The 18131-nt window shown below is 35.3% G+C and overlaps 1 protein-coding gene and 1 pseudogene across 2 annotated transcripts; both read right to left on the bottom strand.

Annotated features, from left to right (window-relative positions):
• Positions 1 to 95: 95 nt before the first annotated feature.
• On the bottom strand, positions 96 to 6776 carry LOC123884514 (probable LRR receptor-like serine/threonine-protein kinase At1g05700). Of its 2 annotated transcripts, none has more exons than XM_045933624.1 (13): positions 6522 to 6776; positions 5903 to 6440; positions 5154 to 5626; positions 4412 to 4553; positions 4255 to 4326; positions 4088 to 4159; positions 3910 to 3990; positions 3039 to 3184; positions 2517 to 2734; positions 2263 to 2389; positions 1841 to 1903; positions 1572 to 1761; positions 96 to 1418 (listed from the first exon to the last, which is right to left on the bottom strand). In XM_045933624.1, the coding sequence occupies exons 1-13, from the start codon at positions 6616 to 6618 to the stop codon at positions 1013 to 1015; spliced, it is 2625 nt and encodes an 874-aa protein (XP_045789580.1). In that variant the 5' UTR covers positions 6619 to 6776; the 3' UTR covers positions 96 to 1012. The 2 variants fall into 2 exon arrangements, with proteins under 2 accessions (XP_045789580.1, XP_045789579.1); XM_045933623.1 differs by having other exon boundaries at positions 758 to 1418; positions 3910 to 3993; positions 6522 to 6686.
• Positions 6777 to 8736: 1960 nt separating this feature from the next.
• LOC123885090 overlaps positions 8737 to 18131 on the bottom strand; it is an 86396-nt pseudogene continuing 77001 nt past the window's right edge.

Raw genomic sequence — 18131 nt, 5'->3', positions numbered from 1 at the left:
AATCTGATTATATTTAATTTTTTTTTAGTCTACCGACTAGACTCACACACTATAAATGTAGAAAAGTGAAAATTTTAAAGTTCGAATCTTAACCCTTTCAATAATGTCGTTATAGTAACTACCATATGAGCTACCTTTAACGACCACTTAAAAGTTTTATTAATGGAGGAAAAAACAATATTAAAAAATACAGAAACAGTACAAGAACAAAATAGAAAATAAGAGGAATCAGAAGAACATTCAACATACAACTATCTAGAAAACACACACATGCAAAGCCAAATGCACACATAATTGAACTTGTACGGTCGTTGCTGTGCTCAATGGGATCCGCCGTCTGACCACCTTTGTTAGAAAAACTTTCGATACAAGGAGCCGGTCGAACCCTTTGTCGAACCATCGACTCTAATACCACTGTTGGATCACGAGAGGGCAACCGATGGATCATGCACATTGAGTTTGTGAGTTGGATACCACACTCTAACCAAAAACCTTAAGACATTAGATTTATGGGTCCTCTCACTTATAAAGTGTGCAATCTCTCCCTCGGAGAGGTTGACAAGGATCAACTACAAAGAAATACAACACACACAAGACGCCGCCAACCAACCAAACCTCAGAAGAACTAGCTCCACGCCCCACCAAACTCTATCAGTACCGACAACAAATAGGTTGCATACCCCACTCATAAAAGGAATAAGGGGTGCCAGGTTTTTTACTTAAAACTCATTTTCAAGATAAAAGTTTCACCAAATCAACGAGACAATCGGCGGAAAATGTGCACATAAATAATCCTAATTGCTTAGGAGTGAAAACGTGCTTTTAATTAAGCATCACTCATATTATAGTAGTTGGCACACAACTCTCTTTTAGTTCCTAGAACCAGAAAACTTTCGAAATACAAAATAATATATACTATATTACATTTCATTCAAACCAGGACTACTATACTAAGACTATAAGACATTCAAAATGACATTGATCATATAACGAAGAGATCATCCTATTATGGTTACCTAGCAAAGGGAGCTGTTTGTGTTAGATCATTTAAAGAAATAGATTCAACTATAACTCTTTCTCTTCCATTATTTCTCTGACCTATCTCCAAAGATAGACATTCATTTAGCTCTGCCAATATTTTTCTAATGTCTGGCCTTTCAGCAACATTTCTTGAAGTGCATAACATTGCTATCTCAACAATTTTCCATGCAGAATTGATGTTGAATTCACCCTTCAACTTTGGATCAATAAAATTTTGAATATCACCTGTTCTGATTAGAGTAGTAACCCATTCAAGTATGTGAATGCTTTGTTCGCCCTTTCTTACTATTGCTTGACGACCGGTAATCAACACAAATAGAATTATTCCAAAGCTAAAGATATCGTTTGTTTTATTTGTGCTTCCTGTTCTTTGACATCTATTGACAAAACAAATAAATAAATTGTATAAGTAATTAATCCTTAAAGTTATTATGTTAAAAAGAACTTGTGTACAAAGGCATGGAATCAAATGCTTGAAATGATTATTAATGTAAAGTAAATGCTATTTGACGTTTATATCGAACACTTACTCAGGATCAATGTAACCAAATGTACCAGCAAGACGCGTTGATATATGAGAGTCAATATCACTACCAAAAGCTCTACTTAGACCAAAATCGGCAATCTTGGCATGCATGTTTTCATCCAGTAATATGTTGGAAGGCTTCAAATCTCTATGCATAATAGGTGGTTTACATCCATTATGCAGATAATCCAGTCCTATAAATCCACACTAATTAAAAGGAAAGTAAAGGTACACTACAATGCAATAAAGACGTTTCCATATATAACACATTACCGTGTGATGCATCAACTGCAATGTTAAGTCTCTCATTCCATTTTAAGATTTTTGAATTTTTCACTGCAAAAAAATAGACATTAGTCTTGAAATTCTGGACAAGCATTTAAAAAGAAGGCATAGGAGAAAAAATCATTTCTTTTGCCCTTATTCCTGCCTTATTCTTAATCTTTGTCGTCCATTGAAGAGTTTGATTTTATAACCATAAGAAACGGAGTTCAAATTCCATAACAGACAGTTGTAAAATATTCATTAGTATATCCTTAGTAATAATATAAACTATTGTGCACTTAAAATTTTTATCTGGGTTTTGTTGATGAAAAAAATTCTTCACATATGTTAACCTTTAAAATTCATATTAACCAGATCATAGTAAATCTATTATTGATAATAACTGATATTGTTGATAAAATATAAATTACCTAATAAGAGTTGTTGGAGATTTCCATTGGCCATGTATTCATAAACCAATGCTTTGATGTTACCTCCATCACAATATCCAATGAGGGATACCAAATTTCTATGATGAACAATCGTTAGAAGTTGTGCCTACATTTTAAATTTTATCTCTATCATTAACTTTGAATATAATGTAGGACTCTCCTTTTAATTATATCACTTCACTAAAATAAAAATTGAGAATATGTTGTTTTTAAACTTGAATACAATATCTAACCTCTGATTGAAATTCTTTATAACCTTGCACTGATGTTGGTGAAAGCCTCTTAACAGCGACTCGAGTTTGATCTTGTAGAGTGCCAAAGTAAACTTTTCCAAATCCTCCTTCACCAATAATAGTTTTGAAGTTATCAGTAATATTGAGAATTTCAGTGTAACTGAATGCTTGATGTTTTGATTTCATGGAACCCTGTTTCTTAAAATTTGAAGATGTACCTACAATAATGTTAAAGAAAATCGAATGAAAGTATGCAAGAACATGGAAAAATATTTTGTGGCAGAAAAGCAATAAAAGATGACATAAATTTAAAACACTATTTTGCACATGAATGCAGGTAATTTTACAGAGAGTGGAATTGAATAGGAAACGTCATGTTTTCTATAGTGAAAAGCATTCAAGCATCAGATACATTCGTGGTCGTTGGATCAAGATCAAATGGTCTAAGGTTAAATGCTAGTTTTAATTGAGTTACTAAAACCAAATCAATATGAACATGTATATATGTATTCCAAGAATTACCAATTTGTCTTCTGAATCTCCAAACTACAAGTGAAATCAAGAGGATTACAATTAATGCTGAAAATGATGCAATAAGTGGTCCAGATAAATTCTTCTTCTTCTTTTTGCATGATTCTGGTGTACAAAGACCAGGGTTATCTTCCACACTGAAAGAAATCAAAAGTGCTTAAATATTAGTTATCTTTTTTTATTTTTCTTAATATATTGATAGGACATATCCGGACACAAGATGTACTCGAATAGGTACAGATAAAATAAACACCACTGCACTGGCAGGACGAGAAAAACAACTGTGCGACAAAAAATCAGCACAGAGGGTTTTAAATTGCGGACCGCACCACCTGATGTGGCCGCAATATTGCGGATGCGGACGGCAGTGCAACCACATCAGACCGCAATTACGGTGTGAACTTAAATCACACACGATGCCGCAACGAAACTGCAATGCAACAACATTTTTCCGCAATGCAACAATGTTTTTACCGCAACGAACCGCAACAGGTATAAAATTAGAATCTAGATGAACATTTGAAGAAAAGAAGAAGATGAAACACACTGAACAACTGAATTTTCACTAATGTTGTTCTGGCCTAGGTTTCTAGGTTGTGTATGGAAGTTTGGTTTCTGCACTGGGTTTGGTAAATTTGTCACTCATAGAGAGAATTATAAATAAAAGATATATAAGAAATTACAATAATTATAGTTTTTATTCTGTGTTTGTGCGGGTAGAAAATTATTTCACACTGCAACGGCCACAACCGCAATGGCCACAGTCGCAACCGCGACCCCAACCACAATTTAAAAGCTTCTACAGAGGCTCACGTTTCTTGAATATAATGTGAATTAATGTAGCTTTGATTATGAGATATACCTTAGTGATAGTAAACCTGTTTTTGATCTCTCAAGGAGTTCATTTGAAACCAACCCTGTAAGTTTGTTCTTCCCCACGTTTCTGCTAACACAAGACAAATAAATATCAATATATCATACATTATCTTTTATACTAATAATCACTGAAGTTACATTTGATGCATCCACATTGGCCTTACAAGACTTTTAGTGATTGCAGTTGCGTCAGAAAAACTGGTAAAGGACCTTCTAATCTATTATTTGATAAATCCCTGAAATGAAAACATTTAAATGAAAAGTTACAATTTTAAATCCCCAATAAAGTGAGAATAATTTCCAAATTGAACGGGATTAATTAGAAACTCACAAGTATTGTAACATAGTGAGGTTTGATATGGAAGATGCTATCTCCCCTGTCAATCCACTTGAAGACAAATTCCTGGTTGCATTTACAAATATAATTTTAGAGGATAATTGAAGTTTTTGAATTTATGCATGACTTAATTAAGGGTTTGTAAACTTACAAAGATGTGATTCTTGGAGGGTTATTGCCATCATCAATACTACAGTTTAGGCCTTCCCATATAAACTTGACAGGACCACATGGATCTCCTTGCCAATTTCTAGCCACCCCATAAGCATTCTTGATGTTTGTGATTGTATCAACTAGTATTTGAGTAAATCATTAAAATCAAGCAATTTGGTAATAGATTTTTATTTTAAATGTCAAATTAATATATTAAAACAGAGAATGGAAGAAAAGTACAAAGAGTTAAAGAGAACCATAAGAGTAATAGGTGAACCAGAAGAAATTACGCACTATTGAAAATACTCGGTGTGTTTCGATGGAAGAATGTTTTGAAATTACTCTTTCAATAATTTGTTGACTATTACTATTAAGAATTGAAGGGTAATATTTGAAAAAGAATGTATATTATTGACAAGTTTAACGTAAAAACTACTTTTCATAATTCTTGTGCATTTGTAAAAGAGGTCATATATATTGGGACGGAGGTAGTAATTAAAGCAGATGAAAAATATTCCCCGTCGTGAGGATAACTTAGTTGGTTGGGACTTGGGAGATTGCATGTTATATGCATGACCGGGGTTTAAACCCTGAAACTCCCACTTATTCATCTTAAAAGTGAATATCTAGCCGATAAACTGCTTGACCAAACAAAAAAAAAAAAACAAATGAAAATACATCAAGAGAGTGTTATATTTAGGTAGGAAGTATGTTTTTCAAAAACTAAAAGGCTAGCTCACCATCATCCTGTTGAGTTTCAGATTGTGAGAAATTTGTTACTTTATAAACCTCGACGCCATTGAGGATAGGTGGAAGGGTTGAACTCTCAGTCTTAGACAGGGTAAATATATATTTTGTGGCTCCAGTCAAAGGTGTTGGAGTATATCTGGTATCTGCTGACTGGTATATAGGTACTTCAAGTTCAGCCAAAAGCTCTCCATTCACTGTGATGTTGAATGCTCTAGTTTCATTTTCTGCTAGCTTCTCAACCTCATTAAAGTGCAAATATGTGTAGAATTGCTCATTTACATTTTCTGCATCAAAACTAAATTTTACAGGGGCACTGTCGTTTACTGGTGTAACTGCGGTGCTCATAACAATTGTTGGTGGGTTATAAATGTTCTGAAATAATAGATCATCGTCGGTGCTTAATTGTTTCATCTCGTTCCACGGAAAAGGTCGCCAAATGCGGTCATAAACATCATCTTTGTACCTGTTATTTATATTTTGTACATGACCAAAAAAATTATCAATAATTTATTTATATAAATATTAAAGTTAGCTAATTAATTAATTTGTTGCTATTTCTGTAGCTTTGACATTTTTTATCGAAGACGTATCCGGTGTCTGATACGTGTTAGTGTTTATTACTAACACGAGTGAGGATGAGGAGTGTCATTCAATTAGTTGATATCCACAAATTGTTACGAGTTTCGAAATGTCACTATCGTATCTGTGTCTATGACTATGCTAATTGACTCCATCTTACCTGTATTCTAAGTTTGTGACGGAGCCTACATCAAATCGAAAGAAGACCGATAATACTGATTTATCTGAGTATGAAACATAAGCTTGCTTGTTCAAAGGCCTCAATTCTATAGCTGAAATGAATGGAGTCCCTTTGCCAGTGTTAACAAGACATGTTTGTATGTAATCTTTTGATGGAGTGTAAATGATCTCCCTTACTGTGGTGAGTGATATATTGGTGAACTTCACCGTATCCCAAACATTAGCTCCAAAAGTAAGATCAAATTGTGGTGGATCATTTAAATCATCATAGTTACCATAATAGAAAGAAGCTCTGATTAAATATTTAGTACCATTTGTTACATTTATTCTGTAACAATTTTTCACTCCGTTAGGAAAGCTTCTCACATAATCTAGTTGCTGTTTACCGGTTATATTGCCTTGTACCCTCTTACTTACACCAGTATCTATGAATTTGGAATCAGATATGTAATTTATGCCTGTAAGCTTCTCAGAATAGGTTGAATTTTCTGGTAGACCACAATCTAAGCTAATAAATCCTGAGACATATGAACAAAGAAAAATTAGTATCTACTATGTGACATAAATTAGCTATATACGAATTCATAAACAAACTGAACCTGATTGATCTTGAGCTTGTATCAAAACCAAAATAGTAAGGACACCAAGCAATACCGAAAGAAAATGCAGTAACATTGGCACCATTGTTTGCTTCATTAAGAAGATAATTAGCAATACACAAGTCACAAGTAATAATATATACTGTTATAGAGTCGCATTTCGGTTCAAATTACATATCCAATGACCAATGCTGTCAATTTTATTAGGGTCATGTTTTTTTTTCTATTTTTTTTTTTAATTGCAAATATAAGTACAAGAAGTACAAGAAGTACGGTAAATCCAAAGTAAAGAAAACAAGTGTCATGTTTTAGTATTATTTGTTTTTTTTTTTTTTTTCAAAATACTCTACAAAATGTTTAAGAGACTTTTTTTTCTTCTCCTTTTTGTTTTGACTCAATCTCCAATGATAAAATCTTAAACAACCAACTATTGGATGATTAATAGAATCAGAAATAATCTAGGACTTTGACAATGGTGTGATTTTACTAATATAATAAGCAATTATCGAGTTATACTTTGACAATGGATTATTAAAAAACCAACTATATAATATCTAAGCAATCAATTCATATTTATTTCCAATACTAATTCAATGGTGTGATTTTTAAGTATGTCGTACCTAAAAATCCAACCATAATTCACTAATTCAATGGTGTAATTTTAATTATTTATTTTCTTTCAGATGTAACTCTTAAATAAAAAAACACGTTGCTTAATATTAAAGAACTCAACCTGTCACACACTCACATGTAGCTGATTTCCAATATAACCATAAAAATAAGAGTCCAAATATATAATACTTATTACTCAAAAAAGTATATAATACCTAAACATGCATATTTTACTAATTCAATTATTTATATTCTAGTTGATTTTAGATGGAGCCATCGAATGCTGAAAAATAAAAAAGTACTCAATCTCTCACACACTCAAACGTAGATATGCAATTTTATACTTGAATTTGTGATCATCGGTTAATTTAATCCTCTTATTCTCTCTCTCTCTCTCTCTCTCTCTCTCTCTCTCTCTCTCTCTTATATATGTCATCTAAAAAAAAAATCCCTCCAATTTTTTGAAATAGCAAAAATGTCGCTCACTTCCATATAAATAGTTGTAATGGTCTTTCATTTACTAATGAGAAACTCATATTATAACAATCATCTATTTTTTCGTTTAGATGTTAGAACATTCTTCAACGATTGCTTGTATTGCAAGAAACTCATAAACTGCGCTAATAAAGGTTACTTCATATGCGATCTTACACAGAAAAGTAATATAATAACCCTGTATATCATATTAAATGATAAAGCACCACACATCACAAACATGATTTGGTCAAAAAAATTAGCACATAATCTTAGTTCATACAGTTCTGTTTTAAAAATCATCAAACATATCTCTTGCATAAAAGGGCAGAGTAAGAATATATTAGATAACATCAGTTCATTGTTATGAATAAGTTGCTGCCACAAAAGAAAGCAATAAGCTGCCAGTGAAAAAGAAGAAGAACAAAGAAGCCAAAAAAAAGCTCCAATAATGGCAGAGGCTCAAAACATTGAATAACCATGTAATCGAAAACTGGGAAACTAAAACACAGTCTCAAAACCAGCAGGCTACAAGAAACATCAGCAGGTCTGATACCCAACTCTTGTATATCAACCGTCAATAATAATCATGCGTCTGTGTACTGCCTATTATTGTCCACCAGAGTCATGGCATGATTCTTCTAAAAAGTTACACAGTCAGGATACTAAGCTACCTTTTCTTTCCTACAACTCAGAGTTTGGGTTCAGATTTCAGCTTGAGGGGAAGCTAGGCTTTTCTTGTTCTCACAAGCTTTTTTATTTTATACGCAGGGACATTACTTAAATTCATTTTAGTTATGCTTTAGGCGCTACTTGTAAGACCCAGCAGTTTTGAGGACGAAACTATTTTAGAGGGTAGAATGTAAGACCCCGATATTTTACAATGTTGACGTGCAATGTTAATCAAACATTTATTTGATAGATCGGAAGTAAATTGAAAGACAATTTTGCATTTTCAAATAAATCAAGAACAAAGTTTGGATTAATTCATTGTTGGTCTAATAGCTTTATTGATAACAAATTTTGGACAACAAACATTTTTCTTTAGAGTTTAGGACATTATATATGATACAACAAATATATGTGCACATTATTCTTTAGAGTGACAATAATATTGAACAAAAATATCATTATAAATAGTGGTTATTTATCTAGCTAAAAGAGTGGTTTCTGATATAGTAGCCACTGAAACCAATTCTTCAATTGCATTTGTGTTTTCATCACGGTTTGTTTGAACTATGTCCAAAGATAAACATTCTTTTAAATCTGCTAAAATTAGGCTCATGTCTGGCCTTTCAACTGCATTTGTTGAAGTGCATGACATGGCAATCTCTATAGCTTTCCATGCTGAGTTGATGCTGAATTCTCCCTGCAACTTTTGATCAACAATATTTTGAATATCTCCTCCCTCAATAATGGGAATAACCCATTGAAGTATGTGAATGTATTCATTAGATACTTTTACTAGTGCTTTTCTGCCAGTGATCAACTCAAATAGAATTATTCCAAAACTGTAGATATCAGTTTTCTTAGTTGCCTTTCCAAATCTCTGAAATCTTTTGACAAAACATAAAAATAAGTAATCCTTAAGCTTATGTATTGCAACTTTAAATAAGGTAATTAAAATTGTTTTAAAATATAGACTTGTTAATTTAAAAAAAATCATTTGATCGAAGTCATGGAAATGCTAAACAAAATATTGAAATTTGGTTAATCTTATTTAATATTTAATATTAACACTTACTTTGGATCAACATAACCAAATGTACCGGCAGGACGTGTGGATACATGAGAATCATCATCATTAGTAAAAGTTCTACTTAGACCAAAATCAGCAATTTTGGCATGCATGTTATCATCTAGCAATATGTTGGAAGGCTTCAAATCTCTATGCATAATAGGTGGTTTACATCCATTATGCAGATAATCCAATCCTGAAAATCCATATTAATTAAAATGTAAGGGTACACAATGAAATAAATTTGTTTCGTTCTACCCTCAAGTGCACCACATCACGTTCTAAAGTATTGTGAGCTTCGGGCCATGTGTGATCCCTCACAAGTGTCCTTTATAAAAAGCACCTTGGTAGGTTAAGGTGTGTGGGTGTTGTATATACCCTTAGTCTCGATTCTCAAGCGATGTGAGAAGAGGAGGATTAAGGTGTGTGGATTTTGTATAGAAACTACCTTTAGCCTCGAGGTTTACTGGAACAGTTGCCCCTAGTCGAGGCTAAGGGGCTAGAAGGCATATGTCGTCTGCCCCCACCTTCTAACGCTAATGTTCCGAGTGCACCACACCACGTTCCGATGTATTGTCCACTTTGGGCCGTGTTTGATCCCTCACAATTTTGTCCTTTTGTAAAAGGCGTTTCGGTGGGTTAAGATGTGCGAGTGTTGTATATAAACTACCCTTAACCTCGACTTCCAATTTGTTGGTGTTTTGATTGGCTACATTTTGCAAAAGCCAACCAGCCAGATGCTGAACTGAGATGCTGTAGCATTATAGTACAGCATACTGAAGCTCTGTTTTCGTGCAGAATTTTTTATTTCAAATCTGAGTCAAGATTTGCTTCAATTATATATTCAGGCACGTGCGTCTAGGCAAGACGAGACTTACTCAGCAAGTTTTATTGAAGTCGGTCAAAGGAAAGTGATTTAAAACAAAAATATAATTATATTATATTTTTGGCGTTTTTTTTTGTTTGGTACAACATGAAACAAACAAATTATATTTTTGAAATTAATTTAGGGTTGGGCCGCAATTCTCACAGCTGTACAAGTCTGAAGACCTAACTTGCCCATCAAGACAATTGAAGACTATAAATATGTGAAGCCTCAAGCTATTCTACTCATGTATTCTAAACCGTGTTTTTTACAAAGTGTGAGTTTTTAAGGTTTAGAGTGTGTGTCTTTTGTCAGCCTTTCTTGTATCGTTTTGATGCAAGTTTAGGACTGTGTTTGTATTGTTTATTGTAAGCTGCTCCTAAGCTTTTAAGCACGGAGTTAGTTTGTGTGATTCACTCATAAGCTTTTAAGCAAGAGTGTTGTCTAGTTTCTAGGAGAGTGTCTCCATCTTGATTATTATTATTGACAGCAACATGGTACGTGTTGTTAGAGGGAATTTGGGACGGGGTCTCATTATCTAAGAGGTTCTTAGGTAGGATTGCACGGATAGTGTCTAGGTGATAAGTCAAGTACCGGGTGTTGGTCGAGGGCTTTGAACTAGAGCTATTATAGTGGATTCATTCCTGGATTGGTATCCCCCAGAGTAGGTGACGTTGCACTGAACTGGGTTAACAATTTCCTGTCTTATTTATTGTTCTGCAATTTATTTATTTATTTACTGTGTTCTGCGACTGTCTTGCTGCAACGTGTGCTATAGCATCTTGTGCAGCATTGTGTTCACTGCGTGCCAGATTTCAATTGGCATCAGAGCAGGCACCCTTTCTGGTTATAGGGTGAGCTCCAGGGAAAATGTCTGGCAACATTGAAAAGGAAGGAGGGCTTGTAAGCAGACCACCGCTTCTAGTTGGTGTCTCCAACTATGATTATTGGAAATCGCGCATGATTGCTTTCCTAAAATCTATGGATAGCAAAACTTGGAAGGCTGTTCTGAAAGGATGGGACCCCCCCGTGGTCATTGACAAGGATGGAAAGCCAACACTTAAACTAAAAGCTGAGGAGGACTGGTCTAAAGAAGAGGATGAGCTTGCTTTGGGAAACTCAAAAGCATTATATGCATTATACAATGGGGTAGATAAACACATCTTCAAACTAATCAAAAAATGTGTCTCAGCAAAGGAAGCTTGGAAGATTCTTGAAACTGTTCATGAAGGTACTCCTCAGGTAAAAATGTCTAAATTACAGATTCTTACTACTCAGTTTGAAAATTTACGTATGAAGGAGGAGGAAACAATTCAAGATTTTCATATGACTATTCTAGACTATGATAATCAATTTGATGCTTTGGGGGAGAAAATTCCCGAAGAAAAGTTAGTAAGAAAAATGCTTAGATCACTTCCAAAGAAATTTGATATGAAAGTCACAGCTATGGAAGAAGCCAAAAACATATCTGAGATGAAGCTGGATGAACTGGTTGGATCACTCCAAACTTATGAAAGTGTTGCAAATGGAAGAAGTGAAAAGAAAAATAAGAGCATTGCCTTCTCATCTAAAAATAATGAAGAAGAACTGGAGGATGAAGAAGAATCTAATGAGAGTATCTCTGAGGCCATGGTGTTATTGGGAAAACAATTCAACAAAGTTCTGAAACGAATGGATAAGAGACCCAGATCAAATTTCAAAAACAATGCTCCAAGCACTATGCGCAGCAATGAGAGTCAAGGAAAACCAAAGGGTGATGAAAAATCAAACTTAAACAGAAACATTCGATGTCACGAATGTGAAGGATATGGTCACATCAGACCTGAGTGCCCAACATATCAGAAGAGAGCAAAGAAAGGACTAACTGTCAGTTGGTCTGAGGATGATGACTCAGAAGATGATACAGCATCTGTAACTGCTAAACATATCTCAGTCTTAACAGGTATTGTTACATCTGATACAGAATCTGATGATGGAGAGGTAACCTATGAAGAGCTTGCTGCATCCTACAAGGAACTTTGTCTTAAAAGTGAAGAAATCTGCAGGGTTATTGAGAAACAAAAGGTAACCATCAATGAGTTAAAAGCAGAAAAATCTGAGAATATCTCAAAAATAGAGGAACTTCAAAAGAAGGTAAATTTTCTATCCTCTGATCTTGAGATCTGCAGGGTTATTGAGAAACAAAAGGTAACCATCAATGAGTTAAAAGCAGAAAAGTTTGAGAATACCTCAAAGATGGAGGAACTTCAAAAGAAGGTAAACTATCTATCCTCTGATCTTGAAGAAGCTAAAGAAGTCATTGAAAAATTAAATACTGACATTTGGCGGCTGAGAAAATTCTCTGACATGTTGTATAAAGATGATGAGCATCTTGACAAACTTCATAAGGCTGATGGACAACTGGAGGAAATCTTAGAGAAAAATGTTCGAAAGCCTAGAAATATTGGGCTTAGCTATGAAAATGTCAACAAATTCAAAAATTACAGTCCTAACCTCATGTACATGGAGCCTAAAGAAACTCAAAAGCAAAAGATGCCTTATCAGAAGCCGCAGCATCATCAGCAGCATCCCATGTCAAGAAATAGAAGAAAGCACCATGCTTGGAGATGTCATTACTGTGGTAGAAAAGGGCACATAAGGCCTTACTGCTACAAGCTATATGGGTACCCTAACAGACGTCCTCAGCACAAACCTGTTTCCACAACTGCTCCTACTCAACAAGAATGGAAACCTAAAGGAGAAAATGAGAAGAAAAGTGATACAACTCAACCTGAAGAAGAGATTACTGCTCTGATTGCTCACACATCACTTAAAGCTTCATCAAGGGAAGACTGGTACTTCGATAGTGGCTGTTCAAGACACATGACCGGGATAAGTAAATTTCTTGTTGAAATAAAGTCTTATTCAACTAGCTTTGTTACTTTTGGTGATGGTGCAAAAGGAGAAATTGTTGGGATAGGGGAGCTCAGAAGTAATAGCTTGCCTAAACTAAACAATGTGTTGTTAGTAAGAGGATTGACTGCAAATTTGATAAGTATTAGTCAACTATGTGACCAAGGAATGAAAGTAAACTTCACCAAGTCTAAATGTTTGGTTACAAATAACGAAGGTGAGATTTTGATGAAAGGTGTCAGATCAAAAGACAACTGCTATCTATGGGTTCCTCAAGAAGAAGCAAATATGTCAACATGCTTAATCACTAAAGAAGATGAAGTAAAACTGTGGCACCAAAAGCTTGGCCATCTTAATCTAAGAAGCATGAAGAAAGCAATATCTAAAGAAGCCATCAGAGGACTACCAAACCTCAAAATTGAAGAAGGTAGCATATGTGGAGACTGTCAAATTGGAAAACAAACCAAGATGCCTCATCCAAAGCTGCAGCATCTTACCACCACCAGAGTTCTTGAACTTCTACACATGGACTTGATGGGTCCTATGCAAACTGAAAGCTTAGGAGGAAAAAGGTACGCATATGTTGTTGTTGATGACTTTTCTAGATACACCTGGATAAATTTTATTAGAAAGAAATCAGAAACCTTTGATGTGTTCAAAGATCTATGTATTCAACTTCAAAGGGAGAAAAACAATGTGGTGTTAAGGATCAGAAGTGATCATGGTAAGGAGTTTGAGAACTCCAGTTTCTCTGACTTCTGTGCCTCTGAAGGCATCATACATGAATTCTCATCTCCCATTACACCACAACAAAATGGTGTAGTAGAAAGGAAAAATAGAACTATACAAGAGTCTGCAAGGGTAATGTTACATGCAAAGAAGCTTTCACATGGTTTTTGGGCAGAAGCTATGAATACTGCCTGCTATATTCATAATCGTGTCACCCTGAGATCTGGAACAACAACTACTCTATACGAATTATGGAAGGAGAGGAAACCTACTGTTAAGCACTTCCATGTGTTTGGTAGTAAATGCTACATCTTGTCTGATAGAGAACCAAGAACCAAAATGGATCCTAAAAGTGATGAGGGCATATTCTTGGGATACTCAACAAATAGTAGAGCCTACAGAGTATATAATAATAGAACCAAAACCATGATGGAGTCTATAAATGTGGTAATAGATGACACCTCAAGTGAAACTGCTGAAGATGATGCAGAAGATGCTACAGCATCTATACCAGGTGATGTAGATTGTGAAACTACTAATGAATCAAAGAATGATACAGAGGTTACTGCATCTGACCAAATCTCTGCTACTCCAAAGAAAGGACCGTCTACTCGTACTCAAAAGAATCATCCTACAGACCTGATTATTGGTAATCCCAATCAAGGAATTACTACTAGAAGGACACTTGACATAGTTTCTAATGCTTGTTTTGTGTCTAAATTTGAGCCAAAAAATGTGAAGGAAGCTCTGACTGATGAGTTCTGGATAAATGCTATGCAAGAAGAGCTAAATCAGTTCAAGAGGAATGAAGTTTGGGACTTGGTTCCTAGACCTGAAAATGCAAATGTAATTGGTACCAAATGGGTCTACAAGAACAAGTCTGATGAAAGTGGAACTGTGACCAGAAACAAGGCAAGGCTGGTGGCACAAGGATATTCACAGATTGAAGGGATAGATTTTGATGAGACTTTTGCTCCGGTTGCTCGTCTTGAATCCATTAGATTACTTCTAGGAGTGGCATGCATTCTAAAATTCAAGTTATTCCAAATGGATGTGAAAAGTGCCTTCCTCAATGGGTACTTAAATGAAGAAGTATATGTGGAACAACCAAAGGGGTTTGTTGATCCAAGCTTTCCAAATCATGTTTACAAATTAAAGAAAGCTCTTTATGGATTAAAACAAGCACCTCGAACATGGTATGAAAGATTGACTGATTTCCTTACTAGTCAAGGCTACAGGAAAGGAGGAAATGACAAGACTCTATTTGTGAAAGAAGATCAAGGCAAATTTCTAATAGCACAAATCTATGTTGATGACATTGTCTTTGGAGGAATGTCTAGTGAGATGGTACAGCATTTCGTGCAGCAAATGCAGTCTGAGTTTGAGATGAGTCTTGTAGGTGAACTAACCTACTTTCTTGGGCTCCAAGTAAAGCAGATGGAAGATACTATTTTTATCTCCCAAAGCAAGTATGCAAGAAATATAGTGAAAAAGTTTGGTATGGAAAGTGCTACTCATAAAAGAACACCTGCAGCAACCCATTTAAAGCTTACCAAAGATGAAAAGGGAGTTGATGTAGATCAAAGTCTTTATAGAAGCATGATAGGAAGCTTATTATACCTTACAGCCAGCAGGCCTGATATTACTTTTACTGTAGGAGTATGTGCTAGGTACCAAGCTGAGCCAAAGATGAGTCATCTTGCTCAAGTGAAAAGAATTTTGAAGTATGTGAATGGTACATGTGATTATGGGATCTTGTATACTCATGGTGAGAACTCTATGCTAGTAGGATATTGTGATGCTGATTGGGCAGGTTGTGCAGATGATAGAAAAAGCACCTCAGGAGCTTGTTTCTTTTTGGGCAACAACCTTATATCTTGGTTCAACAAGAAACAAAATTGTGTATCTTTATCTACAGCTGAAGCAGAGTACATAGCTGCCGGTAGCAGCTGCTCCCAGCTATTATGGATGAAACAAATGTTGCTGGAGTACAATGTGGTACAAGATGCTATGGCATTGTACTGTGACAATCTTAGTGCCATCAATATTTCAAAGAATCCTATCCAACATAGCAGGACGAAGCATATTGATATTAGGCACCATTTTATTAGAGATCTAGTTGAAGAAGGTATTGTAACTCTTGAGCATATTGCCACTGAAGAACAGCTGGCTGATATTTTTACTAAGGCTCTAGATGCGGTTCAATTTGAAAAATTGCGAGGCAAACTTGGTGTTTGCCTATCTGAAGAGTTATAGCAATTATTGCAAGTGTGGCGTGCAGTTTTCTCTTCAATTTATTTAGTAATGCACGCTGTTATGGGTAATGTTGAAACATCTGAAGATTTGGTAAGAACTGTGTGTTTGTTAATGATAAGGATGTTTCTTGTGGTGAGAAAGTATTTGTCAGAGAAAGTTATGTGGTGTTCTCCCCTACTGTGTTTAACATTTGTTGGTAATGATATTAGCGCTCCAATTGAAGTCAAAGATGACTCTGTGTTGGAACATGTCAAGAAGAGTGTTCCTGAGAAAGATGCTGCACATGATGCTACAACTACTGCAGCACGGGAAAATTTGGATAACATCTTGATACCCGAGTCTCCAGATGATGTTATTGTTCCTGACAAAGAAAAGGGTTCTGAAGCAACTACTACTGATAATGTTTTTGTTCATGATATCTATGTGATCCCTTATGTTGATGATAGTGGTAAAACTATGTCTGTTCCTTTGAATGTTGATGAATCTGCTGAGAAAGATTCAAATGTTATTTATGTGGACAATCTCAACCTTACTGAGAGGACTCCTACTTCTAGTACTAGGAGGTTAAAGAAGGCTTGATGTGGAAAGGAATTTAAGTGAAGATTTTTTACAATGCCAAAAGCTTGTTGATTTGATTAATGCAGCCGGATTGATGAAAACTACAACTGGGCTCTAACTACTCATTCCAATACTCTGGCCACAGGTTTGGCTCGGTTTATATATGTTGTAGGGACCAGATCACCTTTTGCCTTTGGTTCTTATATTCTTGATGAAACTGTTCTGCATGGTAAGTCATGTACTGTGATGTCTATAGTCTTTCCTACACTGATGTGTGACATTATTCTAGCTCAACATCCTGACATTTGTACTAAGGCTGGTGTTTCTAGTAAGAGAGGTTGTGATTTGTCTTTTGATTTTAGACTGTTTGAGTAACACATGCTGCAGACTGTGCTGCATCCTCTGTCAATCAGTCAACTGATGTTTTGCCTAGGAAGCAAATGATTGTTGACCTCAAGGTGTTTTTTTCAATGTCAATCCTGGTGTTCTTAATGATATTTCAGGTGGTGATACTGAGGTAGAGGAGGAGGACTCTGACGCAAGTCCTTCTATGTGACCTGCTTATGCTTTATTTGCATGTCCTTTTGGATTTTAATTTGTAGGGCTACGCCCTGATGACTCTCTGGGTTGTAACACGTACAATCCATGTCTTTTGGCTCCGATACTCCAGGTTTTCTATGCCCTGATGGTCTGTCATATGCACTTTATGAGTTCCTATGCTCTGATTCTCTCTGCACTCTATGTTTCTCTATGATCTGATAACTCTGTGGAAGTTCTGCTCCTACTGTGTGGTACTGACTTTATTTGTCAGAATTTATGGCTAAAAAGGGGGAGTAAAAGTGTTTGTGTGCATGATGTGATGAAAAATGCTATAGCATCTAGTATAGCATGTTTTATGTGATATGCATGTTTTGAGGGGGAGTGAATGTTTATGCATAAATTGAGGGGGAGTAGGTAGAATTTATTTTTCTACTACTTTTAATATGCATGCTTATATAGGAATTTATTTTTCCTATTCTCTGTGGCATTGCTTAAATTTTAAGGAGTTTATTTCTCCGATCTTGAATCCACTATGTGAGAGTTTATTTCTCTCTGTCTGTACTTTGAGGCTAAGATGTGTTATGTTCCGCTGTTGCATGCCTCTGATGCTTACGTGCTAGCTATCTTTTCATCTGATGAATTTCTTACTTTCTTTCTTAGTTGTGTGCTCATGTTGACTCGAAGGAAAGTTTAAATAGCTTAGCATCGTTCTACTTTCTTTCCTAGTTGTGTGCTTATGTTGACTCGAAGGAAAGTTTAGACTGTATCTCTCTATGCACTGGCCTAAGGTTGTTTTAGCCAAAATTTGCCAAAGGGGGAGATTGTTGGTGTTTTGATTGGCTACATTTTGCAAAAGCCAACCAGCCAGATGTTGAACTGAGATGCTGTAGCATTATAGTACAGCATACTGAAGCTCTGTTTTCGTGCAGAATTTTTTATTTCAAAT

The sequence above is a fragment of the Trifolium pratense genome, linkage group LG5, assembly GCF_020283565.1.
Source record: "Trifolium pratense cultivar HEN17-A07 linkage group LG5, ARS_RC_1.1, whole genome shotgun sequence".
Classification (NCBI taxonomy): Eukaryota; Viridiplantae; Streptophyta; class Magnoliopsida; order Fabales; family Fabaceae; genus Trifolium; species Trifolium pratense.
This window is presented reverse-complemented; position numbering and strand designations above follow the sequence as displayed.